Raw genomic sequence first — 14090 nt, 5'->3', positions numbered from 1 at the left:
TTATTCAACGAGCAGATGCAACAATAGGCAAATAATCGTAAATCTATTAAAGTATTGAGGTTGGGAATTAGGAATAGCAGAAAATAGATTTAAATAAAATTTCATGATTTTTTGGTGAAATTTTTACTTTTTCTTTAAAAACTTTGCATTTATAGTTGTAAATTAATTATTAATTGAATTTAATGTTATATTTGAACGAAATTTACGTGGTAACCAGGCAATTTCTTTATTTTTATGCTCGAAATTCCCAAAATATTACAACCTTCTTCTATAATTATTTTTCTTTGAATTTTTCAGTCGTTTTTAATTAAAAATCTGATTTTTCTTGATGATAAACAACACAACATCAAACATTTCTTTGATTAAATATAAATACCTAACGGATAAACAGTTTACCACCGCGTAATTATAATAAATTATTCATTTAATACGTTTAAACACTAAACAATTGTTCCAACAATATTTGGTCATGTCCCAAAATAGTTACAACTGTTATTTAAATCCATCACAATAACATTACTTAACGGTTCCTACACTAAATTTCAAACAAGCGCGCATTTCACATCCTCACATCCTGTCTTACGACGAACATTCAAATATTTAAAACATGTTAATATGTTTAGGTTGTTGTATTTTGTATGCATCTCTTCAGCACATGTTCCTTTCATTAATTCTTTCATTTCGAGTTAGCGTCGCAATAAAAACGCCCAAGACATGTCTGTCAACATGTCATAAACGCACTACAAGCGCATGGAATGACTACGATGACGTCTAGAAGCATATTGTCGACGCGCATTCTTGGAAGAAAGATTCACGTCAATAATATTTGCATCGCTGCTTAACTTTTGCTATTTTAGAGGTTTTACAAGTCTAAAGTCAATGACGTTGAAGAGATATGAAAAGATGACGAACTTTGATATTCTTTATCTCAAACGAGCGAAACGTTCCGACCATTCCAGGATTTCTTTTGATGTCTTGTAAGTTGCTGACTCTCATGGGTGAAATTAAAAAGTTGCAAATTACCTTTTCACTGCGCTGTGTGCAGAACTAGTACTCTGTGCCTTTAGGTAGATAGGTATGAGGTGTATTCACGTCGTGACCATAACAGTATTCCTGTGTTGCTGAGGCTATCTATCTAAATTCAAAGCGATTACACCGACGGCGCCATTTCAGGCGGTGCAAACAACTCATGTTTTCTTTTTGTATGCACGCCCACACTAAAAGATAAATGCATAGCTTCCAGAGACAAAAAACAAACAGAAACGTTAAATGTATGCAACTAATTTAACACGCATGTAAATTTGGTTGCATAACACAATCAAACATAACCTTTCTTGTGTTTTTTTACATTTTAATTGTATTATGACCAAGGAAATGTTGTTTTTGCTAGTTGCTTGATATTCTATTACTTTACCATGTGTGTAGTGTGGTATTCTTTGTACGCCGGTTTAATTGCAACTTAATATGCGGAATCCTTTCAAGTATTTTTATTGTGTGATCACTTTGTGCGGAGAGCAATGGATTAGTTACCGATAGCATGAACACACGCCGTATACTACGGTGAACATTGTACAAACACAAAAGCCTTTTACTTGCGTTTGCTTCTTCTACGTTTTCTTCTTCTTCTTCTTCGCTACCTTCGTATATAGTTTTATTTCTAGTCAGACGCTTCCTTACATCTTCAATTACGTCCGCATCGTTTCGTATTATGTTTCCACTAACTGCATATAGGCAACCAAACTTACACTGAAACACTGTGTGCGTGTGTGTGTTGGTGGTTGCTTGTTTTCTGCTCTTTATGGATTTACTGCCGGAGTTTATTATCAATATGGCATTTTCAATATTCTATATTCCGCTAAGCGTCTTATGATGGCTATTTCGTCGTGCACGTCGATGTTGTTGATGTCGAGCGCAAATACTCGCCGTCCTGTCGTATAGACGTCGCATTAAAAAAGTTTGCGAAAGATTAATGTCGACGATTCCCATCGATAGACGCATCGTCTATCGTAAAATGTTACAAAACATATTGAGGGAAATATTCATTTCGATATATTTTCCGATTGGACTCGTAAATAAACCAAATAAAAATAAAGATAATAAAAAGATTTCCATGTTGTGACCTTTGATTTTATTTTTATTTTTAGTTTAAACCTTGATTGGTGTTGTTCTTAAACTTTGCGAGCTTATGAAATTGATCCGAGAACACGGACAAGTATCGCAAAGTTTTATTTGTAGTGTTTGTTAAACGCGAAGCCAACTTGCGCGCAAAAAAAGATGAAGAACGAATAAACGAACGATCGAAGCTAAAGAAACGCCAAGAAAAACTTGCTCCAGCTTCTATTAGATAAGTTTTAAAGTTAATGCTACGGATTTAAGTTCTATTCGTGATTTTTATCTCTGTCGGCAGAAATACGAGAATTGTAAAGTACTAAAAAGACTCGCGTTTTTGTTCAGGCATCAAATTGAAAGCCAATTTACAAAGACAAGTTGATTTAATTTTCATTGGTTGATTCTGTAATCACTTGTAAGTCAATGCAATTATTGCACTTGTTGTAATATTACTGTTATAGCGGTGTTTGCTGATTTGGCAAAACGCGCTGTTATTGCGCCTCGGCTTTGTCCAGATTGTGCGCCGTCGTTGTCGTTCGCTTGACTACACCCAAACCCAGCCAATTATAATTGACGCTTGGGCGAATCAATTGAAACAGAACAGGCCAACTTTGCGCTCGCGGGGTTTGCGATAATTAAAATCGGATATCGACGGATTATCCGAGCACAATTCTATTTTTGTTGCACCAATAGCGATCAAAACAGTTATTTCAAGTTTATTTTGCGCAAATATGTTATTTCTTCGACCTTTAGCGGTGAATTTTTATTATTAAGGGATTTATTGGAGCGTATGGCAGTTTATCTGCGACGTGGCGGAGATAAATTCGTTTGTGTGTGTGTGTTTGGTTGCCCACTCACATAGTCCTCACGCGCCATAAGTCACACCGACCCAATATGGCCGCTGAATAACTGTCTCCGCCTTTCAAACACCCTTTAAAAGCTTTTTGGATATTTATACCAAAGATGGAATCAATATTCTGAACAACTACGTAACTTTCATTATTATTTATGAACTCTTCAAGACAAGATGCAATCATAGAAATGATAAAAAGCGAAGGAACGAATACGGCGGGTCGAACGCAAAATTATTATAAAACTTGGTGTTTTCTCGTCTGGCTGTGCTAATATTTGAATTATATTAGAGCGCCGGATTGCGCCGGATTATAGCGTGGAAGTTCGCGACGGGAATTTCGATTCGCGCAAACTTGGCCGCGTATTAAATCGCTCGAATCACGAATAAAGTTTATTTAATTAACAAGCGAGCGCGTTTCCTTCGTGAAATTATTTCAAAATTAGTTTAACTTAAAAAAAAACACTACACATTTACACTATGAAAGTATTTTAGTATAAGTAATTACGAATATGTTCCCACTACTCGCGTGCGAATATGAAATTTAAAAACGCTGTCAGCGGATGTCAACATGTCATCAACAACAAATTCGTATGTTTGCAATTGCAGCGTTTAGAACTAGGCAAAACTATGGGAAAACCGCTTCACTTCACGTGACACTGTCACGATAATAATTTTCAGTTTGAATTCATTAAGCGAATTACATTTTACTGCGGTGTTTATTTTTATTATATTCGCTAATTGAACATTTCCTTTTTTAGTCGGAATTAACTTCAATTATTTACATGATGATGTAATATTAAAAATAAAAATATTGCGTATTCCAACAGGAATAAATAATTAATATATTTTTCGGACTAATGGCGTTTTTATTTCGTTCCGATGACTCTGACATTGTATCGCAATGGCGTGCGTAAATAAGATACATCGTTGGTATCCGAATGATGCGATAACTACGTAAAAAGTTAATTCGTTTTATTGATTCCGCTTTTTCAACTGTTCAATCATCATTATCTGGTTTTGTTCTTCTTTCCTCTGCGCGTCGGAGCAGCACACGAAATGGATTACGAAATTCCGGAGTGTTTTTTCCTGGCGATAATTTATGGTTGGTTTTTTAGTCTATATCTTCACAATTATACTTCTCACATCTTATTTAGAGTGTGTTTAACATAGGCAACCAACATTACAATTTACAAATTACATAACCTATTTTTATGACTCATTGGCTATTGCTTTGACCAAAACTTATTACTTACCAGGAGATTTACTGCCATTTGCGGGCAACAATAACCCTCAATATAAGTCAACCTCTAATATTATTAACACAGCAGGTTGGTTAGCAGGGTGTTAGTCTAGCGGTGTCTAACGGAGGGTTAGCGTTCATTGCTCATGCACCATCGAAAATTACCGGTTTGCACAAGGCGCCTAGACCTCATTGTTGGATGCTGCAAATAATTAGTAATTACTAGCGGTGCAGCGTTCAATGAGGGTGGCTTCACTTTACTAACCCCCTACGTTTGTATGTTAGAACCTATCAAGGGGATGAGGTCTCCGATGCCTCATATATCTCTATTTAAACAAACCGAACTGTGCAGGTTCGGGGTATACACACAAGGCATTTACCTAGATGTGGTGTGGGGTTATATTTGCTTCCCTTGCAATTTGCAGTCGGGTGTAACTAGTGTGATCAACTATGTTTGGATGTATCAACAACAATGAAGCGTTGCATCTAGGCTTGCGACTTGCGACCGGAAATGCTAAGGAGACGGCGAGGATATGTTGCAGTCGCAAGTTTAAGTTCATAATTGAGACGAACGTGTAATATCTGCAGCGAAGTTGCTGTATATCATCAACAATTTGCCTTTGTGCTTTAGACTATTGATTTCTCGTACTCGTATGTAACTCAATATACGTTTATTTTTATTTTCCGTATACACGTCTGGGTGTAATTTATACGCCAAAGGTTAATTGCTTTTTTTCAAGCGGCGGGTGGAGAATGAAAATGAAAGAGCAGAGTATTGCGTGTTTTCTTTGATCAAATAATTTTCCACTGGAAAGTAAAGCAGAAAAAACGTGTTTTTAACAGAACATAAATTCCGAAATCTTTCACCTTGAATTCTGTACTTCTACAGTTTAAAAGGTAATAATGTATAGTTAAAATGAATATCCGAAATACGGAAATGTACGGCCAGGACATCAGGGGTAGTACTTTGGTCGACCGAAACACGCGCAATTGTAATAAAGTCTGAATGTCAGGGGAGTTCCGTATTGTGCTCCCCTTTTTGCTTCCCGTTTTTCGGTGAACAGGGGAAACAGAACAACGATGATGGATTTCGGTAATAACGCAGCAATACGGAAATAATGAAAATGTATTAAAATTACGATTACGATTTTCGGATTCTCCCAGGAGGAGAGAAGTACCTTGGCACTTCGGAGAAGACAGATTAGTCAAAAATTGTATTTGGCAGGATTAATTTCACCTTTTAGGAAACCACATAAATTTATTACTTAGCTTAAAAAACATACAAAATGAATAAAAAGTTTATTTTACACAAACTAATTATGTCATCGCCAAACCATCTGGATTAGTTTGATGACAACCCCTGCGGGCATGAATAATCGAACGTGTGACCACCTAAATACTGCACTGCGTCCACTCGGGTGGTGATAGTGGTCATGCTCCGAAGGGAAACGAAGGGTTAGTTTCAATCAAGTCCATCGTCAATGATTACAGTCATTCAGAACCCTTCTAAAATCTATTTAAGCCATTTAGTGTCACACACAAAACACACTTTTAAAGAGTTATTCATTAAAAACAATTAATTCAAAGAAAACAAGAAAAAATATTGTTCTAAATTGTTACTCTCGGTTTTGTTACACACAATAATTCTATTGTTAACGAGTAATAAATTGATTTAGAAATTATTACGTACGTGCCTTTTTTCGTGTACGAGTACGTACTCTTTGATTATGTAGCCCTTGAGCGTGATATTAAGTTGTGTGTTTGGTTTTTATTTTATTGACTGAATGGTAATTCAAATAACGAACTCGGAACTCAAAACTCCCACGCTTCGTCGTTTAATGATGGCAGGTAAATACACACCGGGTCGAAGACGATACGGAGCTCCAGGTATAGCATTAAAGTATTATGCTATTATGTGTTTTTTTTATATTTGCACGCGACATAAATTGTTGTGTAAACTCTTCGCGGAGAGGACTTTCGATGACTATGACGTAATGATAGACTATTAACGCATGGTAAATACGTAATTATATTGTCAGTTCTATGAAGAGTAATATTTTTATGTGTTTTTAGAACTTTTTACAGAAATGTTAGTTAGAGCATTTATAACTTAAGAATGGTTGAACAGATTTTGATGATTTATATTTTACTGGATTTGTTTGAGCCTAGAATAGCAGAATAATTATTAAAATATAGGAATTGTGATTTAAAGGGTGTTAAATAAGGGATGAAAGTTAGTATAAAGATTCAATTATAGTTAAAGTTAATTGTATCGTAGATGGCGTTGAAGTGCATTATTAGCATCTCTTTTCTTTCAAATAAAAGTTAGTTACAAACTAGTTTTTATATTTCATGTGACAATTGATCTAAAAGCAGAAATATAATTTTCTAAAAATGTTTTATGTAGTGGAATATATGATTATGTTACATTTTGTGAAAATGCATCGAAAATTCAATTCTTTCATCTTATTGACTCCGACAACTCGAGTGCATTGTGGTGGGGTTTTCTGTTCACGTCTTTTTCTTTTAGATTCAAGATTTGAAATGCATTATTGCATTCTTCTCCTCAGATATAGCATTATAAATTTTCCGGGTTTCTAGAACACACAAAACCAAATTTCAATGTATAGTAAAACATCATTATTTTATATATAAACCAAAGTATATTAATAAAAAATATTTAGGTTTATAATACGCTTAAAAACTTGAGTAATTAAAGAATATTTAGATGCGTTTTTTGCGTTTATATTATAACTTAAATTGACTTTACTTAATTTTCATACTGCAAGTTTTCGCAATACAGCGCAATTTCACTGGCACTGGCACTAGGGATTTTTCATTACTTGTTCTCTTCGTGGTCCTCGAGGAAATGCATCCGCCGTGTGTGCTCGAAGCATTCTTAATAAGAACAAGCGTTTTTCATCAAGTAATTTCCGAACGTGTTGTTGTTTTCTGCACCCGGCGAACAAATTGCTTTCCGTGGTTTTTAATTACACTTTTTCAGCGCCGGAGAGATGAGATGAGATTGTTCACGATACGCTGGAATACAAAATGCATAAACTCATTTACATTTACTCTAAAATATGATTAATTATTATTATTTACCTAATATAATTTTGGTGTTAAAAATGTATGTGAGAATTGAAGAGGGTTAAATTTGGCTTCCGCTCAATTTCAGAAAAGAGAAAGAAAACAATGAAAGCAAATTGTCCAACCCGCATTTTCAATTCTCCACGAGCCACTTAATCTTCATCGCATTAGGTTAGAGTGTTAGAACTATTGTTACTTGTTTAATTACACAAGTCGCAGCGATGTTAATTTTTTGCTTCGTTTGCTTTTCACTCCTCTGGCGGTTGGAATTCGTAAAACAGCCGAACGTGAAATGAAAATTCAATTACATCATTCATCATTTGTTACAATTACAACACTCATAGACGAAATATTTTACAACTGTGAGAAAATGTTTTATCGTGTAGAACATCGCAAAGAAGTGATGTATAAATTAATTTCGGACGGTTTTTGATTTGAGCATGATTAATCTTTTTGTTTGCGTTTATTTTGTGTGTTTGTAATGTGCGGCGGAATTGACCACATCAAGAAAGACGAGCTCGGTTTTAATTAAATTAATTCCAGTTTCCCGAAAAATTACTCGCGGCTGGAAACAAAGAACAAACGAAAACTATACTGTAGCGTGGTCCATGATGTTGTGCAATTTATAACAATTGTTCGTGTTTTTTTTTAAACCTGACATAGGAATACTAGCAACAGCTCAGTAACAGCAACAGCAACACAAAGAGTAATTAATTATTCTTAACAATAACAAATAGTGGGTGGATAGATGGAAAAAAATTGAAAAATATGGCAGAAGAGATAATCAATCAAAATTAAGTTGAGATATATTTACAAATAGATTAATTATAATAATAGACATCTTGAATGTAATTAAAAAGCATTAAAATCATATTTTTATTAAAATTTGAGCAGAGAAACACAAATCACGTATTTTTGTTATTTTGTTTAATAAATGAGAGGTTGATGATTATTTTAACAAAAAACAAACAGAAAAATGTTAGAACGATGTGCAGAATACTAATTAGAGGAAACTACTCAATACTGGCGTCATTTTCTGCTTCTATTTTAATATAAATAAAAGAATAAAAATAAAAATTACAAAATACAAATTTAATTATTTACAAACAAAACTAACATTTTTTAAATTAAAAAAATATGCGACTGTTATGATTTTAAAAATTATATAAATATGAAAGTTGAAAGTTTAAAGTTGAAACTGAAATAATATTTTTTTATTACATCCATTTGAAATGCCTGTAAAAGAAGAAGTGGAAGAATAATTAATGACTGCTAGTCGACGGCGGCCAGCGGCCGCAAAACGCCCACCCAGTTTGTTTTTTTTATCCTTAATTGACTTTTAACTTAATGGGTGGCAGACACGCTCCTCACATACCTAGATATCACTTCACAATCGGAATCCTGTATCCACCAATACACAATCTAATTGATTTATAATTCTTGACATATGATTAATACTCACGCCATCTATTTCATGCTAGAATAAGTAAAACTAAGCTACTTTTTCTTTTTATTCTTCTTGCGCTGTTGTTGAGCAATTTATTTCTTTATCTCTGCGGCAGTTATGGCAGTTTTCAGCATGAAAACTTTATTCGTGTTTATTTGTTCTTATTTCACTTGAGTTCTTGCGTGTGGGTGTCGTGTGTCTGGGCGCACTTTGCTGGAAACTTCCCCTAATGCCCGGCACATTATCCACCAGTGCAGTGTGAAGTAAAAAGCGAGTTACTTTCGCAGTAATTACAACAAAGTTGTCTTTTCGTCGTCGGCGGTGTTCACTCATTTTGTTCATTTTGTTCACTTAACGTGAGATAAAACTGAGAGATTGCATTACGGCAATATCCCTCGCGACAAGAGCAAAACTACTCGGTATCAACATTTGGAGTAAAATGTAGAATAAAATGTGTTACAATTGCTCGTTAGTAAAACTTCCAGTTTAAAACACACACACAGGAAAAACTAGGAATTTTCAGTTCAGGTTCCGGAAAAAAATAGAAAAAATAAAAGAAAATTGTGACCATGTCGGATGTGATGTGTGATAAGAACACAAACATGACTGAAGTGGAAGTGCAGTGTAACATGACATGGCGGCATGTGCACCACTTACATTCCAACTTCCAACATGGCCGCCGCTGGCGTTGTTTCCTTTTTAAACAGGGTTTTTCTATTGTGTTTACCGCGTGCGGATTAATGGCCTGCGACAAAGTGCATAAATTCACTGATAAAAAACGCATTAGTAAAGTGTAGTTTCCTGGAAATTTAAGGACAAAGTTTTTGTACTGCTAATGTTTTCACACTTAAAAAAACAGCGTAATATTATTTCTAATGAAATCAATTTAACTGTCCTGCCAAAGCATTTCATTGAAATAGTTTACATTATGCTTAACAGTGGTTTTAATGCGTAGGTTAGGCTCGCGAATCAATCGATTATCTGTCTGCATCCTGTCGTGTTTGTTATCGTTACGTTGTGCATCTGCACATCTGCTTTTTAGCTTTCAATGCACCTAACAAAGAAATAAAGAATAAAAACGTTGTTATTGAAGCGTCAATTGCAATTCAAAGTCAATGACTCCCAATGCAAATATTATACTCGCTCTTTACATGCCAATGTGTGATATTTTACTAACAACCTTTCAATTTTGCTTATTTTCATGCTGCTTTCTATTAATTATACTAACCAGGACTTAAATGTAAGTATTTTAATCACTAAAAACAAAATTTTTTGCTAAAAGCGATTTTTCTCATCTAATTCTAATATTTTTTTAGATACTGACAATCAACGTGTGATTATCCACGTCCGAGATGTCAATGATGAACCACCATACTTCATCAACCGTCCATTGCCGATGCAAGCCGTGGTCCAGCTCAACGCACCTCCAAACACGCCGGTTTTCACGCTGCAGGCACGCGACCCCGACACGGATCACAATATCCATTACTTCATCGTCCGCGACCGAACTGGCAACCGTTTCGAGGTGGACGAACGCTCCGGTGTGGTGCGAACACGCGGCACCGACCTCTTCCAGCTGGATATGGAGTACGTGCTCTATGTGAAGGCAGAGGATCAGAACGGACGTGTGGACGAGCGGCGGTTCCAGTCAACGGCCGAGGAACGCCTATCGATTGTGGGCGGCAAGCGTGCGCCACAATTCTATATGCCTAGCTATGAGGCAGAGATTCCTGAAAATCAGAAAAAGGATTCCGAGTTAGTATTTGTACATTCACCAATATTAATATCCACTGTGGTGTGGTGTGGGGGTGCGGATGTGTATGGAAGATGAATTTTTCTTCCTCGGATGTGATCTAGTACATGACGGGTTGTTTCTGGCACTGGTTCAACTTTCTTTTGAATTTTTTTTTTGTTTTTTGCTTGTCTAGTCGTGTCTAGTCCAGTCAGCAACTTGTTAGGGGATGCGCCAGACAACCAGACGTAGTGGTTGTATTTTTTTCTTCCCTTATTTTGGTGTTATTTATGTTGTTCAGACTTTACTACTCCGGAAAAGGGGTTGAAACGTATACTGCTGCACTTTTATTCCTCTGAATCTCAATTCTTGATTTAGCTGATAAAGTTTTCGCTGAAATATGCTTGGAAATATTCAGTAGAAACTTCTCTAATGAAAATTGTTTCAAAATCAGCGCTGGTATTGTTATTTACTGTCATTCTTTATAAGTTGAATACTGTATAAATCTGCTGTAGACATATTCAATTTAATTTTCGCTGTTTCGGGTTTCACTGTGCTATATACTCGGTATTTACATGCGACTAACAGTTTCATGTTTAGAATTCACTTAAACAGAACTGTTTTCAATATGGCGCTCGGCTTGTGTATCTCGTTTTAATTGAATTTGTACACACGGCACGCTAGTTTATTAGTCATATTTGTGCAGGTGCCTTTCTCACGTGCGAATGAATTTTTAACTCTTGCTACGGACGCGAGTTTGAACAACTTTGAATAATTATAATGTAATTATTAATCAAAGCTTGCGAGTTGCATTCGTGTTCATATGTACCACTAGTGCATTTGCAGAGGAAAGTTGTAATTGTGCTGTAAACAACAAATTTTCCGAAAAACATTTGCTGCACTGCAAACAACGCAAACTTCATTTCTATGCGTGCAACTCGAGTGAAGTTGAACATAATTATGAGAGAGGGTTAATTGCGCATTAAAATTGTGAGATCATGTGCCAATTTAGTTAAGATGCGACATGAAGTCATTTGAATGCACCGCACATCTTGTAAACATGTAAAGTTGTAAACATCAAGTGAGAATGCGAATTTCCAATTCAATTCCGATGATATTTCAAAGCTCTCATGTTAGATAAGACACTTTGATTAGAAATGCTAACCTCTGGTGGGCATTATTATGAGCAACGATGGTGCGGTGTAATGTAATTACGGCTAATGCATGTTTCATAAGTGAGTGTCACACGTAGATGTTATCCGAGCGAAGGTAATTATGGCCGCGCAATGTGTAGTTTTGGCGCACCAAACGACGCCTCGTTTTCGGGCACATCGGCCCGCGTGTATCGCACCTGTAATCTCGGGCGGGGGGTAATGCTTATTTGATGGAAATTGGCCTGCGACGGGAAGGAAAGCTCGCTCGCGGCGCCAGAAGTCGCTATCTGATAAGCAAAGATAATTTATTCCGTCGGACAGACACAAAAAGATATATTGGGGTTTTAGCACGACGAAATTCAAACTTCAAGCTGGCGTTTTTGCTGTTGAGAATATATATTATAGTTTAAAATAGATAAGTTTAAAGTTATATATTAAAACTATGATGGCGGCTGAATATTATTACTGAATTTTATGAAGTTTGTGCATTGTCTAGGGATTTATCGATGTGTTTTTGTGAATATTTTATCACAGTCATTAGTTTTTATGTTTAAATGTGTGTTTATGACCACATCGAATGAAAATGGCGGATATTTCTGCTATGTAGTTGCTTAAAGCGAAACTTATTGCAAATGGCGCGGTTGAGATTTCCATACGAAATCCACCCTGTATCCCCATTGATATCGATTGCCATTATCACATCCACACACCACACGCGATCACCATCACCACCGGAATTCAATAAGTCATGCAAATTGCGCTGTAAATTTATTCCAACTCAATGTGCCACTTTTTTAGCATAATCTCGGTGAAAGCGAAGTCCTTCGCCGACCGCGAGATCCGCTACACCCTGAAGGCACAGGGCCAGGGTGCTGGTACGTTCAACATTGGCCCAACTTCCGGTATTGTGAAACTCGCCAAGGAGTTAGACTTCGAGGACCTCCGTCAGCCGCACGTTTACTCGCTGGTGGTAACTGCGACTGAAGATTCCGGTGGTTTCTCCACTTCGGTTGAGGTATGATAAATCTATGCAAATGTGACTTGAGTGAAGCGCATGCTAATATTCATCATTTTAGCTCACGATTCGAGTGACGGACGTCAACGACAACGCCCCGAAATTCGAACTCCCTGACTACCAAGCGCATAATATCGATGAGGATTACCCGCCGGGCACGACCATCTTGAAAGTCAAGGCGATGGATGCCGACAGCGGTGCCAATGCTGAAATCGATTACAGTGTCTCGGATGATCACTTCAGCGTGGATCCCAGTGGAATTATCTCAATCAATAAGCAATTGGATGCTGATAATAACAACGCTTATTATGAATTTATTGTCACGGCTAAGGATAAAGGTGAACCGGCAAAGACTGGAACTGCTACTGTTCGAGTATACACCAAGAACAAGAATGACGAAGAGCCTAAATTCTCACAGCAAGTGTACACACCAAATGTTGATGAAAATGCTGGGCCTAACACTCTCGTAACGACTGTAGTTGCTTCTGATAAAGATGGTGACAATGTAAGATTTGGTTTTGTTGGAGGCGGTACCAGTTCAGGCCAGTTTGTCATTGAAGAAATTACTGGTGTAATTCGATTGCACGGTAAAGCAATCACGTTAGATAAAGATAAATATGAACTGAATGTCACCGCTATGGATGACGGTGCGTGTTGCGCCAATGGAGATCAAACAATTCATACTAGCACTGCTGTTGTTGTTGTTTTCATCACTGACGTCAACGACAACAAACCGATCTTCAACGATTGTGGCACATACTACCCGAAAGTAGAAGAAGGTGCACCTAACGGATCACCAGTCATCAAAGTACACGCCACAGACGAAGATAAAGGTGTTAATGGACAAGTAAAGTACTCGATTGTACAACAACCCAATCAGAAGGGTACAAAGTTCACTGTCGACGAGGAAACAGGCGAAGTTTCAACAAATAAAGTGTTTGATCGAGAAGGTGACGATGGAAAGTTTGTGTCTGTCACTGTCAAGGCCACAGATCAAGGAGAACCATCACTGGAAGGCGTTTGCTCTTTCACCGTCGAGATTACGGACGTTAATGATAATCCACCATTGTTTGATCGACAGGTACGGAATACTTCTAACATTTTTCGAATGTTTTTGTTCTAAATTGAGCACGGGTTGCGGTTTTATTAAGAAATTCCACGTATTTCATTTGTCCACGTACGTGCAATACCTTTTAAACATTTTCTGATGTTGGTCCCTTTTTATCCTCGCAGAAATATGTGGAGAATGTGAAGCAGGACGCGAGCATTGGCACGAACATTCTGCGCGTGTCGGCGTCGGACGAGGATGCCGACAACAACGGTGCCATCGTGTACACGCTCAACGCCGGACCCAATCATCAGGACCTCGAATACTTTGAGATCCAACCGGAGTCCGGCTGGATCGTACTCAAGAAGCCGCTCGACGTAAGTACAACAGCGAATGACTTGG

At 37.0% G+C, this 14090-nt stretch overlaps 1 protein-coding gene across 7 annotated transcripts in view; it reads left to right on the top strand.

Annotated features, from left to right (window-relative positions):
- CadN (neural cadherin) overlaps positions 1-14090 on the top strand; it is a 133814-nt gene that overhangs the window by 24351 nt on the left and 95373 nt on the right. For all 7 annotated transcript variants that reach the window (XR_010549327.1, XM_065308383.1, XM_065308385.1 and 4 more), the window contains exons 3-6: positions 10056-10494; positions 12424-12640; positions 12702-13721; positions 13874-14065. Coding sequence is in view for 6 of the 7 variants with exons in the window: in XM_065308383.1 (XP_065164455.1) it covers positions 10056-10494; positions 12424-12640; positions 12702-13721; positions 13874-14065 (1868 nt within the window). In the remaining variant the exon portion in view is untranslated. The remainder of the gene's footprint in view (positions 1-10055; positions 10495-12423; positions 12641-12701; positions 13722-13873; positions 14066-14090) is intronic.

This window comes from Atheta coriaria, unplaced genomic scaffold, assembly GCF_025399875.1.
Source record: "Atheta coriaria isolate IRGN ID8LTWV9N9 unplaced genomic scaffold, Caltech_Dcor_3.1 hic_scaffold_7_pilon, whole genome shotgun sequence".
Classification (NCBI taxonomy): domain Eukaryota; kingdom Metazoa; phylum Arthropoda; class Insecta; order Coleoptera; family Staphylinidae; genus Dalotia; species Dalotia coriaria.
The sequence above is the reverse complement of the archived record's forward strand: the minus strand, read 5'-3'. Positions and strand labels throughout refer to the sequence as shown.